This window comes from Castor canadensis, chromosome 19 (genome assembly GCF_047511655.1).
Source record: "Castor canadensis chromosome 19, mCasCan1.hap1v2, whole genome shotgun sequence".
Classification (NCBI taxonomy): domain Eukaryota; kingdom Metazoa; phylum Chordata; class Mammalia; order Rodentia; family Castoridae; genus Castor; species Castor canadensis.
In genome coordinates, this window is record NC_133404.1 from 31,161,349 (window position 1) to 31,177,891 (window position 16,543).

At 41.7% G+C, this 16,543-nt stretch overlaps 1 protein-coding gene across 3 annotated transcripts in view; it reads left to right on the top strand.

The window, feature by feature from the left end:
• Igf1r (insulin like growth factor 1 receptor) overlaps positions 1 to 16,543 on the top strand; it is a 290,438-nt gene that overhangs the window by 119,602 nt on the left and 154,293 nt on the right. The window contains exons 1-2 of one of the 3 annotated variants that reach the window (XM_074062057.1): positions 1 to 6,063; positions 6,914 to 7,053. The exon at positions 1 to 6,063 is cut by the window's left edge and continues 27,853 nt beyond it. The exons of 1 other annotated variant lie outside the window; for it this stretch is intronic. In XM_074062057.1, the coding sequence (XP_073918158.1) occupies positions 6,999 to 7,053 (55 nt within the window). In that variant the 5' untranslated portion in view covers positions 1 to 6,063; positions 6,914 to 6,998. Of the gene's footprint in view, positions 7,054 to 16,543 lie in introns of all 3 variants that reach the window. One more of the 3 variants, XM_074062056.1, reaches the window with a different exon arrangement.

Here is a 16,543-nt window from a genome sequence, read left to right on the forward strand (position 1 = left end):
TATATATCCTCTTGGGTGAAGCATCTGTTCATGTCTTTTGCTATAATTGGATTGTTTGTTTTGTAGTGTTGAGTTTTCAGGTTCTTTATAGATTCTAGATTCTAGCTCTTTGTCAGATGTATGGCTTGTAAATATTTTCTCCCAGTCTGGCTTATCATTTCATCTTCTTAACACGATCTTTCATTGAGTAAATGTTTATAATTTTGCATAAGTCTAACTGCTCAAATTTTCTTTTGTGATTTCTGCTTTTGGTCTCCAGATTAAGAACTGTTTGTTTTGTGCTAGATCTCAAAGATTTTCTTCATTTTTTTCCCCCTTAACAGCAGATTTGAACTTTTGTCAACACTCGTGCATATTTGTGTGGGCCCTTTCTGGGTTCTTTATTCTGTAACATTGATCTGTATGTTTATTTGTCTGCAAATACCACAGTTTTGAGCAGTGTAGCTATATATCAATTTTTTTCTTTCAGTCCTTTGTCTTTCAGTATCAACTTGAAGATAACCTTGTCTGTACCTAAAACAATCTTGCTGGGTCTGGCTAAGAATTACAATGCACCTAAATATTAGTTTGAGGAGATGGAACATATTTAGTCTGTGGATTCTTTCATTCCTTGAACCTGATGTCTTTCCATTTATTTCATTTTTTTCTTTATCATTTTATAGTCGTCAACGTATGAGTTTTGTTCTTTGCTACAACTTGCTAGACTCAGTTATTAGTTTTACAACTTTTGTTGGAAGAATTTCTTGGGATTTTCATGCCTAGATAATCATGCCATTTACAAATAGGGACAGATTTCTTTCTTTTGCAATCTGTATACCTTTTAAAAATTTTTTTGGCAGTACTGGGGTTCTGGACTTCGTGTCTGTGAGGCAGGCACTCTATCACTTGAGGCACACCTCCAGCAGTTTTTGCTCTGGTTATTTTGGAGATGGGGAGGTGTCCTCACTTTTTGCCCAGTTTAGCCTAGACCACAGTCCTCCTATTTTATGCCTCCTACCATGGCTGGGATGACAGATATGTGGCACCACACCTAGCTTTTTCCCATTGAGATAGGGGCCTTGCAAACTTTTTTGCCTGTGCTGGCCTAAAACTGTGATCCTCCCAATCTTAGCCTCCTGCATAGCTTGGAGTGACAGGTCTGTGCCCCTGCATTCAGCTGTTGGTTGAGATAAGGTCTTGAGAACTTTTTGCCTGGCTTGGCCTTGAACAGCGATCCTCCCAATCTCAGCCTCCCAAGTAGCTAGGATTACAGGCATGAGCCACTGGCATTCAGCCCATATACCTTTTATTTCCTTTACTTGTCTTTTTGCTGTGGCTGAATAAGAGTGGTGAAAGCATATATCCTTGCTTTGTTCATTATCTTACAAGAGTTTCCTTGTTTTTTTTTTAAACTGTAAAAGAAAATCTTAGCTTTTTTAAAGATAGAACAGAATTTTTTTTTTTATTGCTAAGCATTTACCTGTACTGTAGATAGTGCTCACAGTTGCCGTATTGCCACTCAGTGGCACTTAATTTGAATCTAGTCTACAGGAGTTAAATATATGCTCAATACATGTTAAGTCCTATTATTATTATTATTATTATGTAACACTTGATAAGTTTTGTGGAATATACTGGTACTGTCTTGTCACAAAGTGTGTTTGTATACAGTATCACCCTGTGTATAAAATTTCTTCCTTCTTTCTAGGCTAGGTTACAAACTGTGCTATATGCACATACAGTTTTTAATTGGCTTGTCACATATAATATAGCATTTAAGTCCTTTTCTTTTTTTTTTTAAGTATAAAAGTCCTTTCTCCACCTTGGGGATTAGTTCATTTATGGTGCATAAATCTGGGATTCTTCTCTTCATGACAGTAAAATAGGAGGTATAGGAAGAACTCTTTCAAGAACCTTCTTTGTCTTTTTGCTGCTAGAAATAATAGCGTCAAAATGAGTTACCAGCAGAACTGGTCAGAGTTGGCCAAAATCCTGCTGAGCAATTTAGGCCAGGTAAATTTATACTTGACCATATTCCCTAGTTAGGATCTAGTTTGTGGACAGATTTAGCTCAAGTTATTATAATTCTGATCTCTTATATAAAACTGCATACTTATAGCATTCCTAATTTTTGATACCTTGTATTAAACCAGAAAGAATATGAACACAGAGTAGTGTGTGCTCATACACACCTGTGTGTATGTGTGTACTTTTAAAAGATAGGAAGATATAAAATATGGGGAACAGTTTCCAATTCCTAGTCTGTAATTTTTTTTAATCACAATTTCAAAATTTAATTTTGCTATTGAAATTTGACTTGATTGGTTTCTTAAAGTAATTAACCTCCAACTCATAAGAATAGCATATTGTTACAAGGAATAAAATCTAATTTTTTTAATGTGCAGAATGTTTTTTAGAAACAATACACTCATATCTAGCTTGTACCAAGAAATGATTGCTCCAGACATGTACCTGCAGTTCTTTTGGACTTGAGTTTTTTTTATCTTCCTTTCTAGCACCTGTCACAAATCCCTGTTCTCCTCATCGCATGTGAAAGTAGTTGTGTATACACTGTATTTGGGAACATCAAATATGAATAAGAGTTACTAGGAGATATTCACTGATTTCAGTGCCAAGTAACCCGGAGTAATGTCCATATACAAGGGTAGCAAAATTTACTTTTTCAGACTAATTTTCGGAAGCAGTACTCATCAGTCCCAGTGACATGGCCTTTGTGATTCAATGGACTGTGGTTCTGAGAGGGTCTATGGAACTTGTTCCCAGTCTTCATGAGAACAATGGGGATAAATATAATACCTTTGGAGGTGTTTTTAAGATTGCATTAGAAAATATTGGTAAAGCATTCCAGCCTGTTATTAAGCTAATATTCAGTACCCTTTATTGTTTTTCCTTGGAACTTCCCCTGGTTTCAATTCCTGTTTCATGCTGTTAGGGAAAAAGAGAAAGAGGTCTCACCATGAGAGGTTCCCCAATAAATGATCTGTATTATAATTGGAAGTGCAGATTTAGAGTTTTCTTAACAGAGCACACCTGCAGAATCATTGTGCTGGAGCACAATGTGGACCCAGTCCACTGGTCTGGTTGTCTAATCCAATTGTGGATGGTCTCTCAGTGCTCAGCCTTGCAGCTGCTGCCCTCTCCCTCTCCCCTGCAGACTCTGCCTCTCTTACCCCACCCTTCCGTGCTTGGTTTGTGGTTGCCAGAAATAACGCACTCTTGAATTTAGCAAGTATAGCCTTTTGATCCCAAGGGTTGAACACAAGTTCCCTGGGTCTTCATTTGAGCATTCTGGTCCTCCACAGGTTGACTCTCCCTGCAGGTTTTGGTTCCAGACATTTGGGGCTAGCACATGTTAGAATCTTGGACACTTAGAACAAGGTGAGGGAAACTGGAAGATAAAACCTGATTTCCTTGGTTCATTTAACTGAGTGGAAGAATAGTTAGCATTGTTGCAAATTGTCTTTGCTCTGTGGTTTAATAGTAACCACAGAGTTTCAGGTTCTTTTGTTTTTGTTTTTGTTTTTTTCCCTAATGAAAAAGGAAACAAAGACTCTAGATCATTCTAAACTAATCACCTGGTTGACAGAAGGCTACTGCAGAGTTGCCTTGTGCTCTTTCCAGCTCAGTGAGATGCTTATTGTGTTTGAGGACATGCAGGTGTAGAATATTGATCAGCCTCTTCTAGTATTTTCAGGACTCTAGGGAACATGGGAACATACTTAGTCTCCATATTGACTTCTGAACACAATGAAAAAATTCACTGTGTCTTTTATCTGCATTGGGGGGAAAAGTCCAGGTTTATGGGTGGTTTTTTGTTTTTTCATTCACAGGGCTTGTTTGGGGTCATTAAGGGAGGACATTGTACTTGGGCCAGTTACCAGGCCATGTCTCCAGTCACAGTCACAAGATGATGAGGCAGGCACCTGTACTGTTGGAGTTTCCTGAAATATGAAGACTCCCTTCTGTGTTGCTGTCCTAACCTTTTCTTATGTCGTGGAGAGCTTCCTGACCTGGGATTCCTTACCTCTCTCACCCACTTGAGGATTGCTTCCAGCCTGGGTTTGGGGCTGAAATGACACTATTTCTGTTTGGTGATGACATTCCCTAAGCCTGCAATGCAGTTTAAGTATCCACAGGAGTGCCCTAGATCTATCAGCACCCATTAGTAGCTAGTCATGAGACTCCAGCTTTCCTCAGGGCACAGGGGAAGGAAAACCAGGGAGTTGAGTAGATTTTCTTTTTCCTCCTTCCTGGCTCCTGGGGAGGAGATCCACTGTAGCAGTGGGACTCCAGCATGCACAGGTAGAAAAGCCTGTTTTTGTCCTTGCATGAATCTCTAGGTCAGAATAGTGATTTTCTGTCAACCCGACCCTTCTACATAACTGTATTGTGGGCTTGGGTAGAAAGTGCCCCCATATAAATACTTTCAAACAAATCTAAAAGTCCATGCTCACAAAGCACCCACTTCAAAATGGTAACACATTCAGATTGACTAGATTCAGGGGTGTTGGGGTATGATCCCAGTGAAAGTGATCAAATGGAACTTTGTCTTCCCTAATTCCAATTCAGTGATAACAGGTTTCCCACCTGGCTTGGAACCCTGGACACTTTGTACATGGACACGCACTGCACTATTTTATTGAACTTCTGACTAAAGTGGGTTCCACATTGGTAACACATGTACTTCTGGCATTCTGAACTCATATGGAAATACTTGGAACACTCAGCAAGAACCTGCTGGTAGAGAATGTGCCTGCTTTTTCAGTGGATTGCCACATGCATGTACCTTGAGGCCATTTGTAGTGTGAGGACATCTAATTCAGAGGGGGAAAAGGGAGGCAGATAGGTAATGGGCATGAGGCTCAAGATTTCCTGTGTCTTCTCAAGGGAAAGTAGGGTTTTAGTTTGACAACAGATTCACCTCTGAAGCCTTAGGTCACATTCCAATGGTGGGGAAGGATTTTTCTCCCTTTGGTGGTGTTTTCCTTTTTGGTAACTAGACTAGTGCTTGGTAAGTTAATGAAGAGTGCCAGGGTGACCGGTGTTTACCCACACTGTACTGAGGAGAGCTGTGCAGGTGCACTTACTTGATACACCCTCCAGAGGGTGGCTTGATACGCAAGCATTAGATTGCACCACTTCCACAGGCAGAAAGATACCTCTCCCACATGTGCTGGGGTCACCTTGACGCCCGGTATAGAGGAACATCCTGGAAATGTAGGATGTTAGAGGAGAAGTTACAGGAGTCTCCTTACAGAGGTGGAGAGTAGAGACAGGCTCTGTGAAAGCTCAAAAGGAAAAGCTGTCACCTCTGCTAAGTAACAAGCACTCTTCCTGTTCTCTGAGCCCTGTCATGCATCCAAGGTGCTTTAGACCCAGTTGTACCTGTGTCTGTTTACACATTAAGACATTTTTAAGGCATTTGTACAGGCCTCCCTCTCGCTGGGGTCTTTTCTCTGATTGCATGTCAGTGACAACTTCACAGTTTGTGCAATTCTTCAAACTGTCCAGTAACTGCCTGGCTTTGATTGTGGCTCCCTGAGGATGCACCATTCTGCTGAGCTCTGCCAGCTGTCACAGGCCAGTAAGGGCCTGTCCAGGAACCTGCTCCCTGGGCAGGGGTTTCAGCATGGGTGGAGGCTGTGCAGAAGCCACTGTGGTCACCTTTGTGTGAGATGGCTTTTCTCCTCCTCTTCTGCCTGATACCTGCACGGTTTCCAGCACAGCAGCGTGTATCACATATATTCTGTACATTTTCTCCACAGTTGCTTTTAGTATCTGTATTAATTGATAAAAACAAATAAGGAATTTTTATGCTCAGGAGTTAGTTAAACATTAATTTACCTGACTTTTAACTCAGAAAGCAGTTATGCGGTGGCTTTTTTTTTCTCCTTGTTTTTAAAGGTAAACTGTGCTTCTAACAGAGCAGAGCACGTGGGTTCGTGGCTGAGAGCTGACTCGTCCCAGCTCCCTTTCCTGATCATTTACCTTTCTGTAACATGGAAAGACAAATAGACCCTTAAACCTGACTCAGATCACCGCTGCCAACTTTTTCCTTTGTGCGTAAGTCATTATATTATTTCTCAGTTATGCCTTCTTTATCTTTTGAGAGGAAAAAGAAACCACCTTGCACTGTTTACAAGAACACATTGTTCCAGGCTAGTACAGTTGCCCCTCTGATGCCTTTTTTCTAGTTGGAACCATGGGAGTTACAAGGTTGGTATCACCTGGTTACCTTTTTTTAATGCAAGAAACCCCACAACCTTATTTTATACCATCATCATTTTCCATATGTATGTAGTGTGTCTCTCAGAAAATAAATGTCAGAGTCCAGCTGCTACAATCCAGGCCTTTATTTGCACCCTCCCCTCCCCACCTCCCTGTCCCTGCTGCCCAGCCCTCATTTCAAAGGAGATGGTTGTCTTTTATTAGAAAATTGAATGTTTTGTACCTTACAGAAAAGATGATATGCCATTTCTTAAATATAGTTATGTAGAACAGTAACTTTTGAAATACATCTTTATAATTTTTCCAGGGAACTTTTTAAAAAATCTGGTGAGAGGTTAGAGGTGAACTCTAGAGGCTAGAGCACCTGCCTAGCAAGTGCAAAGCTTTGAGTTCAAACCCCAGTACCACCACACACACAAAAAAATTCTGACAGGTAACTCAGGGGCCATTTTGTGTCCTGGAGAGGGTTCTTGGCTTTGTAGAGAGGTAAGTCTGGGGAGGAACACGCTGGAGGGAGATGGTCAGAAAGAGGGCCTCCTGGGGATCATGGAAAAAGGAAGTCCTGTGCCCTAACAGTGATCCTGATCTATATTGGGTGTACTCTCTCTACCCAGCAGTTAATGTCTATGGTATAGCCAGAAGAAAGTTTTATGAACTTCCTGATCTTGGATTTTGCCTTGTGTAGATTTCTGAGATGGAACCTGTCGCTCTGTTCCACTTGGGTTTGGGAGGAGCGCAGGAGAGGAGCTGAAGGAAGAATAGTTCGCATCATGCTTGATCACTGCAGTGTAAGGTGGCCTAGATTCTTTGGCATTTTGAGATGTGGTATGTATCATGTTTAATGTGAAGGGGGCCACCTGTGTCCTTGCCTATAGAGGATTTGTTGTTGTTGCTTAAAAGAAGCATGTGAATGAACTGGGGGTGGGAGGGGATAACTTTGTTCTGATTCTTACAGGTGACCAGGACCTCCATAGGGCAGTGACAGACCCTATAAACATGGACAGAAAATGCCACAACTTCATGTAAAAGCACTTCTGGGAACATTTATCTCAACTGCAGTTTGCATCTTGCAAAGGACCTTTATGGTATAGGTGTTAGGACAGGGAGGCAGAGTCTAGGACCTGGAAATGGTGCAGGCACTCCCTCTACTTGGCTCAAAGCCAGGAGCCTCTGGGTTCTTGTTTGTATCCACACAGAGAGGCCTCTGGACTCCTGGTCTTTTCCCACTGCAAAGACCTTCCATCTTTGTGCCTTGAGCCCAAATTTTAAACATTTTCCTATAATTATTGGCTGGCCCCTTGAATTTACTATGTTTTTCTTGTGGAAAAGTTGAGTTTTGGGTATTTTGTACTGATATTCTGTATGCACACAAAACTTTGGCTCAGTGAGTAGGTATTTTGTTAGGAGTGCCTACTTGAAAATCCAAATACAGGTTTAAGTTCAACAGACTTTTGAACCGGATGTTTCTAAGTGCTGAAACTCTGTAAACATATGTAGCTTTGTCTACCATTGTGTATCACTGTATTGATTTTTTTCCCCTCCTGAAAAGCTCTAGCTTTACTGTTCTTTGTTGATACAAAGGCTGGTCTGTTCCCTAGGGTCATTACCAGGGAACCTCTAGGGCATGGGTACTGTTAGATATTTCTCTCTGTGAGTCATGCCAAATTCTCTTTACCTGGTCACAAAATTCCATTAAGAGTTTAATTTTGTACTGAAGTTTCCTTGTCAAAAAATACATATTTATTGGTCAGATCCAGCTGTCACCAGTAACACATAGGAAAATGAACTAATATGAAGAAGTCTCCTTTTAGGAAAAAAAGAAGCATTAAAAAAAATCTCACATCTTCAATAAACTCATCCATTTCAAGAGCATTTTTAATGAGGGGCTTGGGTGTGGCACAAGTGGTAGAACACCTGCTTAGCAAATTCGAGACTCTGAGTTCAAACCTCAGAACTGCCTAATTAATGAAAGTAAAGTCTTATACTGTTTCAGGGTTTATGGAGACCCAACTTTCATGTAATCAAATACTTCTGTTCTTTCCTGTTATCACCATGGTTTTAGGGCTTAGATTTGTCCTTTAAGTTACAGACTGAAGCTACTCCTGGTTTTAGAAGTAGCCAGAATACATTTTTTTCTTTAAAAAAAAAAGACTGTTATTCCAGTGCTTCTTTAAACTAAAGCAGGAAGAGAAGCTAGCCTGCTAAAGTGGCAGTTTAGATGTTACTGTTTTGACAGAAATGTTAGTAAATGTCATATTATCTCTTGCTAAATGTTTATAGCATAGAATATATATTCTGATGCATAATATTTTATGAAAGAAGCATCCTTTGCCTCAAGTCCTTTTCACTGCCTTGACATAAGTCTATAATTTACACCCAAAGAAGGAAGAAAACTTTATTAATATCTTTTATTTCAGGAGAGGTAAAACTCCATCCTGAAGGAGAGCACCCTTGAGTCATTGGTGGGGCATTCTGAACTATGTGCATTCATTTCTTTTACTATGAAAAACAGCTTCACTTTCATAAAAAGGCACAACATGAGGGTAATGTGAGGTGTAAAATTTTAGTTTTTGAGATGAAGCACGGTGCTCAAGGGTTAGGCACCTGATCTTGGTATTTGTGTAAGGGCCATGACAGTCATATCCTGTATTCCTATAAAGAAAGAAAATGCTATTTGAAAATGTCAGTGTACTCTGAGTACAGCTCTGTGACTGAAAGATAGTATCCAACAGCTGTGGGTTTATAAGATGTTGCATACCAAATACTTTTCTCTAGCTCATTTGGAAATAGCAGTCTAGACTTCTGCAGTTTTGAATTCATGGCTGCTGTTTTAGATTTTATTAGATGGCTCTCCAAGGCACTTCTCAGGTAGACATTGATTTCATGCCAGCTGTCTGAGATGATTTCCCCTAAAAATGGATGGGTGTATTGGATGAGGATGGGTGTATTGGATACTTCTGTGCTAGAGAGCAAAAGTTGTCCACAGTAGTGCTCAGATTGTTCACAATGGAGAAGGAAGAGGCCAGAAATAAGAGGAGAACTTCACTTTCCATATAGCTCAGTTAACATCGTAATGATTCTCTACAATAGGCTATTAGTGTTTTTATTTACAAAATGAACCTGAAAACGAATTACTAGACAGCTTGTCTCCATTAGACAAGTAGCACTCTGCTTTTTCTATGTAAACTTCTGTTTCCCAAGTAAGGTGATCCAAGGCATTTTTGTGTACAACTTCTGGAAACTGCTGTACAAATATTTGCTGTTATTTGGTTGTTACAAAATTAGTAATGGGTTTCAAAATGGAATGATTTCAGAGCCCTTCATTTATAGCAGTTTGGAAAACACTTGAAATATTAAGTGATGTTAATTCTTTGTGAGCTCTCAAACTGGAAAATGTACCCACTATATTCTTCAAGCAAGAATCCTGTGCCTCTTAACCTCAGTGTTTTAGGCTTGAGCCTTCAACCTTGTCTCATAGATGTAATCACTCACCTTCCTTCTTCCTGGCTTATGAGCTCTGTCCATGTTTACCTATGAAAACTGTGAGCAATGTGTAGAGTTTGGACCAAAGGCATGACTCTTGCCTTGACCTTAATCTCACTGCATATCTGCTCAAAGAAGTAGCTGGATTTTCTGATGTATAAGTACTAAATCATGGTGAATTTTCATACCATTTAACTTTGAAATCCATAAGAAAAGTGAAAAAAATAGAAATAGCAGGAAGATTGGGTATCAAGCAGTTATAGATTATTTAGGAAAAAGCTTAAAGGTAAGTTTTTCTTTAAATTTCTCTCTCTCTCTCTCTCTACCCCCCCCCCAACCCTTTGTTGTTTGTTTTTTGAGATAGGGTCTTGCTATGTGGCCCACAAATTCTTGTGCTAGCATTATTATATGTTTCTCTAAAAAATACTTTATTTTAAATGGGGTGGTGGTGGGCCTCACTATGTTGACCAGGCTGTTATTGAACTTGTGATCTCAAGTAATTCTCTTGCTTCAGGCTCCTATGTAGCTGGGATTACAGGTGTATGCCACCATGCCTGGCTCAATCTTAACTTTCACACTTTACAAATACAACTATTTACTAAGAACTGATGTTTCTAGTTGGAACATGCCAAATGTGGGTGACCCATTTATATTGCCCATGTTTTCTTCCTAGTAATTTGAAATGCCTATGTAAATTGCCTTCGGCAAACAAGATATCCAAGTCATTAAGAATTATAATATACCTTGAGGATAGCTAAAATATTGACAGCACCAAAGTCTAGCACCTGCCTTCTGCAGTGTGGTTTGTACCCATCTCTGTCTGGAGGGTAGACTGTCTGCCCTATCCTTGGATCCCAGGCTGGTGGCCCAGCCCTCAGCACAGATTTGGTCTCTGAACATTATCAGTGGCACAAAGAAGCAGCTCTGTGTGGGGAGAGCAGCCAGCAGAAGACACTGACAGTGCAGCCCAGACACTGAGCAGGCACTATGTTGGGAGTGTCCCATCACCACATGTACTGGTGGTTAGACTGTATGCCTCAAGGGGCTAGAGTGGTAATAACATTAAAGACACCTGCAGGGGTTTGTGGGAAGGTGATGTGTTTGGAGTTTGCTGCTTTATTTTTAAAAGCGCAGCTTCCTCACTGTTGGGTAAGTCCAGCCAAATGGATAGAAACACTTGCTGGGGATGTTGCAGAAGTGAGAACTAAGTGAGCAGTCCTCCAGTCCTTCAACAGACACCTGTGGATCCCCTGACCTGTGCCAGGTTCTCTTCTTGACCTGAGACTCTCACAGGGAACAAAAGAGACAGATCCTAGGGTTTTGCAGTTTACCTTCTAAGGAGGGCTCTTGTTGATTAGATGGGTGACCTGTCTGGTGTCTTTGCATACTTCATGCATGGTCTTGACTTAGCTGATGAGGTCTTATATCTGTTATAGTTGTATCCCCTCTTGTCCCCAGTTTTGCTTTCCACAGTTTCAGCTACTCTGGGTCAACTATGATCCAAAGTATTAAATGGAAAAGTATAAAAATGAACAATTTGTAAGTTATAAATAACTTTTATTACAGAATATTGTTATAAGTGTTCTATTTTATTACTTCTTACTGTACCTAATTTATTAATAAAACTTTGTCTTAAGTATTTATATATAGGAAAAAGCGTAGCATATATAGGGCTCAGCATGTATAGTACTTCCAGAGATATAGGAAATGCCTTGGAACATATCCTGTGCAGATAAAAGAGGTTACTGTAATTGGTGATTTTAATCTGGATTGGTTCACAGCATATATTTCTAACACATGTTATGACTTCATTAACTTAATAATTGTCTCTTTTGTATATATTCTACATCCCCCTCTAGGGTTTACTGGGACAGGGATCTTATCCCTCCTCTTTTTTTTTAAACTCATGTTTACTAAGCCCTGAGAACAGAGCCTGGTGCCAAGCCAAGGCCCGACAGACTGTCTGTTCGTCTAATGCGTGTTCACCCTACTTGTTTGAGGGCCCTCACTTTTATGAATCCTGTTGGAATCCCAAGCATGCACGTTAACTCAAAAAGCCAAGACTCTGGAGTGTCTTGAGGGGACGCACATGTTTTTACCTTGTTCGTGGGGTGCTGGTGTTGGACTCAGTCCTCCATGTTCTTAATGCCTCCCCCCACCAATACCCCTTCCCTGTGTGGGTGTCAAAAGTCTGTGCACACAGTCACATTTGTGGTTTCTGGCTTCCCCATGGAGTCCAGCAGTGCCACTAAGTGTTACACCTGCCTTTTCAGTGGTCTTGTGGGATACCTTTTCCTCTTCAAGGAAGTCACCAGATGTCTTCGCTGCGTAGGAGACAAAGCTGAAGCTTTGTTGCCTCCTAGGCTACAGTTGGAGCTCTGTTTAGAGTGTGCTTCCCAGGCACAGTTAGCACTCTGCAGGGACTGTTAACCCAGTGCAGAGTTGTTCATCTCTGGTGGCAGGTGTTGGGCTGTTCAGTAACCTTGTTTTCCTCTGAGAACAAACCACCTCTGGGTTCTTAGGGCTTCTAGTAGGTACAGTAGAGACCTCATCAGCAAATGAGGTATTTTTAGATGCCCAAGATGGTTCTTGAAAAAGAACCTGTAGGATGTGTGTCATTTGGGGTAAGTACTTAAGTGGTACTGGGTTTTGAATTCAGGGCCCACACCTTGAGCCCACTCCACCAGCCCTTTCTTGTGATGGGTTTTTTTGGATTGAGTCTCACACACTACTTGCCCAGTCTGGCTTAGCACTTAGTTTTGAAAGAGTGTCAGGGTGTGCAACACCATTTATTCACAAATATGGACTGAGCATTCTGTTGTACTGACGTAGCCACTGGGAATACAGAGATGAACCAAAGCCAAGTCCATACTTGGATGGAAACATTCCAGTGATGAAAAAAACAAGTGAACAGATAATGCCAGCCAGAGATAAATGCTATTAAGTGGTGAGAAAAAGAATATGAACCAGCTAGTTGGGGTGGGGACCTCAGGTCAGGTTCTCAGAGACACAGCCTTTCCGAGAAGGGGATGTTTTCACTGAGACTCTGAGTTAGCCATAAGAAGCCACAGGGAAGAGGTTGAGGAGGGAAGATCTCGTGACGTGGTCATTTATTCACTCCACAAATATTTGTTGAGCACCTGTCTGTGCCAGGCACTGTCCTCAGTGCCAGAAACACAGCAGTGGACACAAGGTCCCTTGTTAAAGTAGGGAGGGTTATAGGAGGGCTGTGTGGGGTTTGTGGCAGGGGGTGAAGTACTCTTTTACATAACATGTTTAGAGGTGACATTTAGGCAGAGACCTAAAGGAAGGGAAGGAAGGGCCCCTTGGGTGGGGGGCAGGAAAATGAGATGCTTGGGGCTCAGGGTAGGCTGAAACCAGTCATGTAGGGCTCTCTACCTGTAGTGTGGACTTGGCTTACTCTCCAAGAGGAGAGGACAGGGTGTGGAACTGTCGTGTGTTTACAGGACCATGCTGGCCATTGTGTTTAAAGCAAATTTTAGGGGCAAGCAAAGCATTGAGACACCTGTGAGAGATGGCTGTGGTCCTGCATAGGGCCTTAGACCATCCTTAAACCAGGATGGTAGTGCAGAAGGTTGAGAGAAGAAACCAGAGTCTGGAAGTACTGATAGGACTGTCTGACACATGGCAGGTAGGTGTGGCTGAGGAAAAGGAGGAGATGAGGATGAGGATATGTGCCTGGAGCCAGGGAGTGAGGGGCAGAGGGGAGGGGATTTGATCTCTATGTGTTGAAAAGTCAGTAGAGAGTTTAGGTGACATAGTGACACTTAATCACAATGAATATTTATGGATCACTTACTGTGTACCAGCTCTTAACAACAGCATTGTGAGGGTGGGCTTCATTTTTTTTAAACCCATTTTATGAATGAGGAAACTAAGGCACCTAGCCTAGTATCACACACTTAGTAAGGGACAGAAAAAAATATGTGTGAATTTTATTATACTTTAGGGAAGTCATCCCATTTTCAGGTAACCACACCACACCTACATCTCAGGGTTTAAGAAATCTCTTAATGGTTAACTGGAGATGTTGATGAATGGGGCCAGACTTTTATTTTTTGGTTGTTCTGGGGTTGAACTCAGGGCCTCACACACCATTTGAGCCTCTCTACCAGCCTCAGGACCAGACTGTTTAATAATTAAAATCTCACTAAATCTGTATCCATTGTGTAACTCAGGAGCATGATCACAGGTACTTTTTCTTACCTGTAAACTATGTTTATGGTCCCAGAAAAATTCATAGACCTGAAAGTGTCATAGGAGCTCTCACAAAATGGCCAGTAGGTCTGAGATAAGTTTTTTTTTTTTTAAACAAACAAACAATAATGACAAAAAACAGCTGGATTCTGGGCTGTGCTCTTTATAAAGCTTAGCATAGTTTCTATAAGACTTCTTTGTTTTGCTCTCAGCTTGCTATTTTGACATTATTGTCTTGAAGGGGTTATAGAATTATGATTTAATCACAGACCATTTATTTCACAAGATTGATTTGGTATCTCCAAGTTATTTTCTTGTTGCTTTAGCAGTCAGTCTTGGGCAAAGGTGGGAGGAGGTTGGCATGGGGGAGAATATGGCAGAAATGAATGCTTGCTGTCACCCAAGAAGGGTACCCAAATTAATGTCCCTACCCTCCAGGAGCACAAACACCTGATACCCAGAACTAGTGGGCAGGATGGGCGAGTGGTGTTAAAGGTAGTCTTTTCTGGAACTATTGTAGGCTTTTTCATAAGATTCTGAAGCCCCATTTGTGTTTTGCAAGAGTTTAGAGTAGAATAGTTCCTAGCTTAGCTCTGTTTATCTTGTCTCTGGAGAGACTATACCTCTCCATTTACTAGAAGCCTGTTCAGTTATTAGGGCAACAAGGATGGATTATTTCTCTCTTCCTTCTTGCATTCTGTTCCTGTGTCATTTTCCTATTAAAACCATTCCTAGAAGCCAGGCACAGTGGCTCAAGACTGTAATCCTAGCCATGGGAGGTGATGATTGGGAGGATCAAGGTTTGAGGCCAACCTGGGTAGGAACTGGTAGGATCACATTTTGAGGACAATCTGGGTAAAAAATTCATGAGACCCCATCTCAACCAGTGGCTGGGTGTGGTTGTATGTGCCTGTCATCCCAGTTGCACAGAGAAGCATAAATAAGAGGATCTTATTCCTGGCTGGCCCAGGTTGAAAGCCAGACCCTGTCCTATCTCAAAAGCAAACAAACAAACAAGAACCAACACAAAATAGGCTGGTAGAGTAGCTCATGTGGTAGAGCACCAGATTAGCAAGCATGTAGGCCTGAGTTCAGCCCCCAGTACTGCCAAAAAACCCAAAGCAAAACAAAAGAAAATTCCCCATAAATTACAGCATGCCTATGTCCAGATCCACTTTGAAGAAGGGTGCTGAATTAAAAAGTTTGGTGGCCTCTCATTGACCATGGTGATTTCTGACCATCTTAGAGACGTTGTGCTTCTCAGAGCTTCATGTGTTGCACAAACCAGCCTCCCTGGGCCTTGGAGAGGGTAAAAGATGCTGGGCTGGAGGGGAGCCCTGCCTGGAAGAAGTGTTTGGACCAGGGATAACTTTTGCCAGGATACAGCAGAGTGACTATTGTTTTGCTGGTAAATTGAGGGGAAAAGATACTAAGAATTGAAGTTGTTCCTTATCTTCTAGGATTTCTAGGAGGCTATATAAACTTTGAGTAGGATAATATTAATAAGAAAATAGCCAGTTTTAAAAAACCCATCTCTTTTGGAAATGTGTTACTGCCTGCCAACCCGATTTGGCATCTTTAACAAGACGGTAGCTCCCATTTTACCAACAAAGAAGATTCTTTTTGATTTTTTTTTTTTTTTAATAAAATGACAGGGAGGGAAAAGATATGGAGTGTGACTCAGCAGATAGGAATTCCTTTAATAACATGCTGGGTGTTAGTATTAGAACAGCCGCAGACAACAGCTCTGCAAAATGCCCTCCCGGCCTTGTGCCTTGTCTGAGTAAGAGACCAACAACCTAGAGAGGCCCCAGCAAACTTCCCAGAGGAGGCGCCCTTGGTGGTGGATCTGAGCACTTCTCTTTGTTTCACTTGTTTTCGCTCTGTCTTGGAAAATACGGACACAGATCCAGGCCTGGTTCCTGCAGCTGCTGGGGCTTTTTATGAATGAGGCCCAGAAGGGGGAGGAAAGGGCTTGCATCATACCAGCATTGGGTAATACATTTCATTCATTCGCAGCCATCTAGCCCAGGCTTTATTTTAAAGGCTATTGTTCGTTTTTGGCAATTCAGATTAGATTTTTTTCCCCCTACAAATGTCAATAAGTTTAAACACTAGGCATTCATGTGCATTAATCTTTGGTTTTTGAGGGCTTGCTCATTTAGTGGGGGAAAGTAGTAGGAAAGGTGAGCTGGGGGAAGGGAGGGTTTCTTGTTTTGGGGGGCCATGGTTACTTCTGCCTCCCTGTGCCACCTAAGAGGAGAAGGGGTGGGGTTCCCTCTGCCCAGCCACCAGATCCCTGGAAAGTCCATGAGGGTGAGTGCCAGTGGTCAGAGAACTATCTGGGGTCTACCCAGGTCTAAGTGTGCCGTCTTCCTGCTCTGTGTCCTTGTCTTGCTCCCTTGACCCTTTATTTGTGGTACTTGAGATCCCATTGTTATGGCCACCCAAACCTGAATTGGAAGCTGTGTGACAATGTTGGTCCTTTCCTTGCCACTGTTTTCCTGCTTGGGGCAGAACAAAGAGGGAAGGCATTGTCTTGGGCATAAGTGAACCTTATCAAAACAAACACCCCGAGCAAGGGGAGGCCTGGTGACAGCTGCCTGTGTGAGCT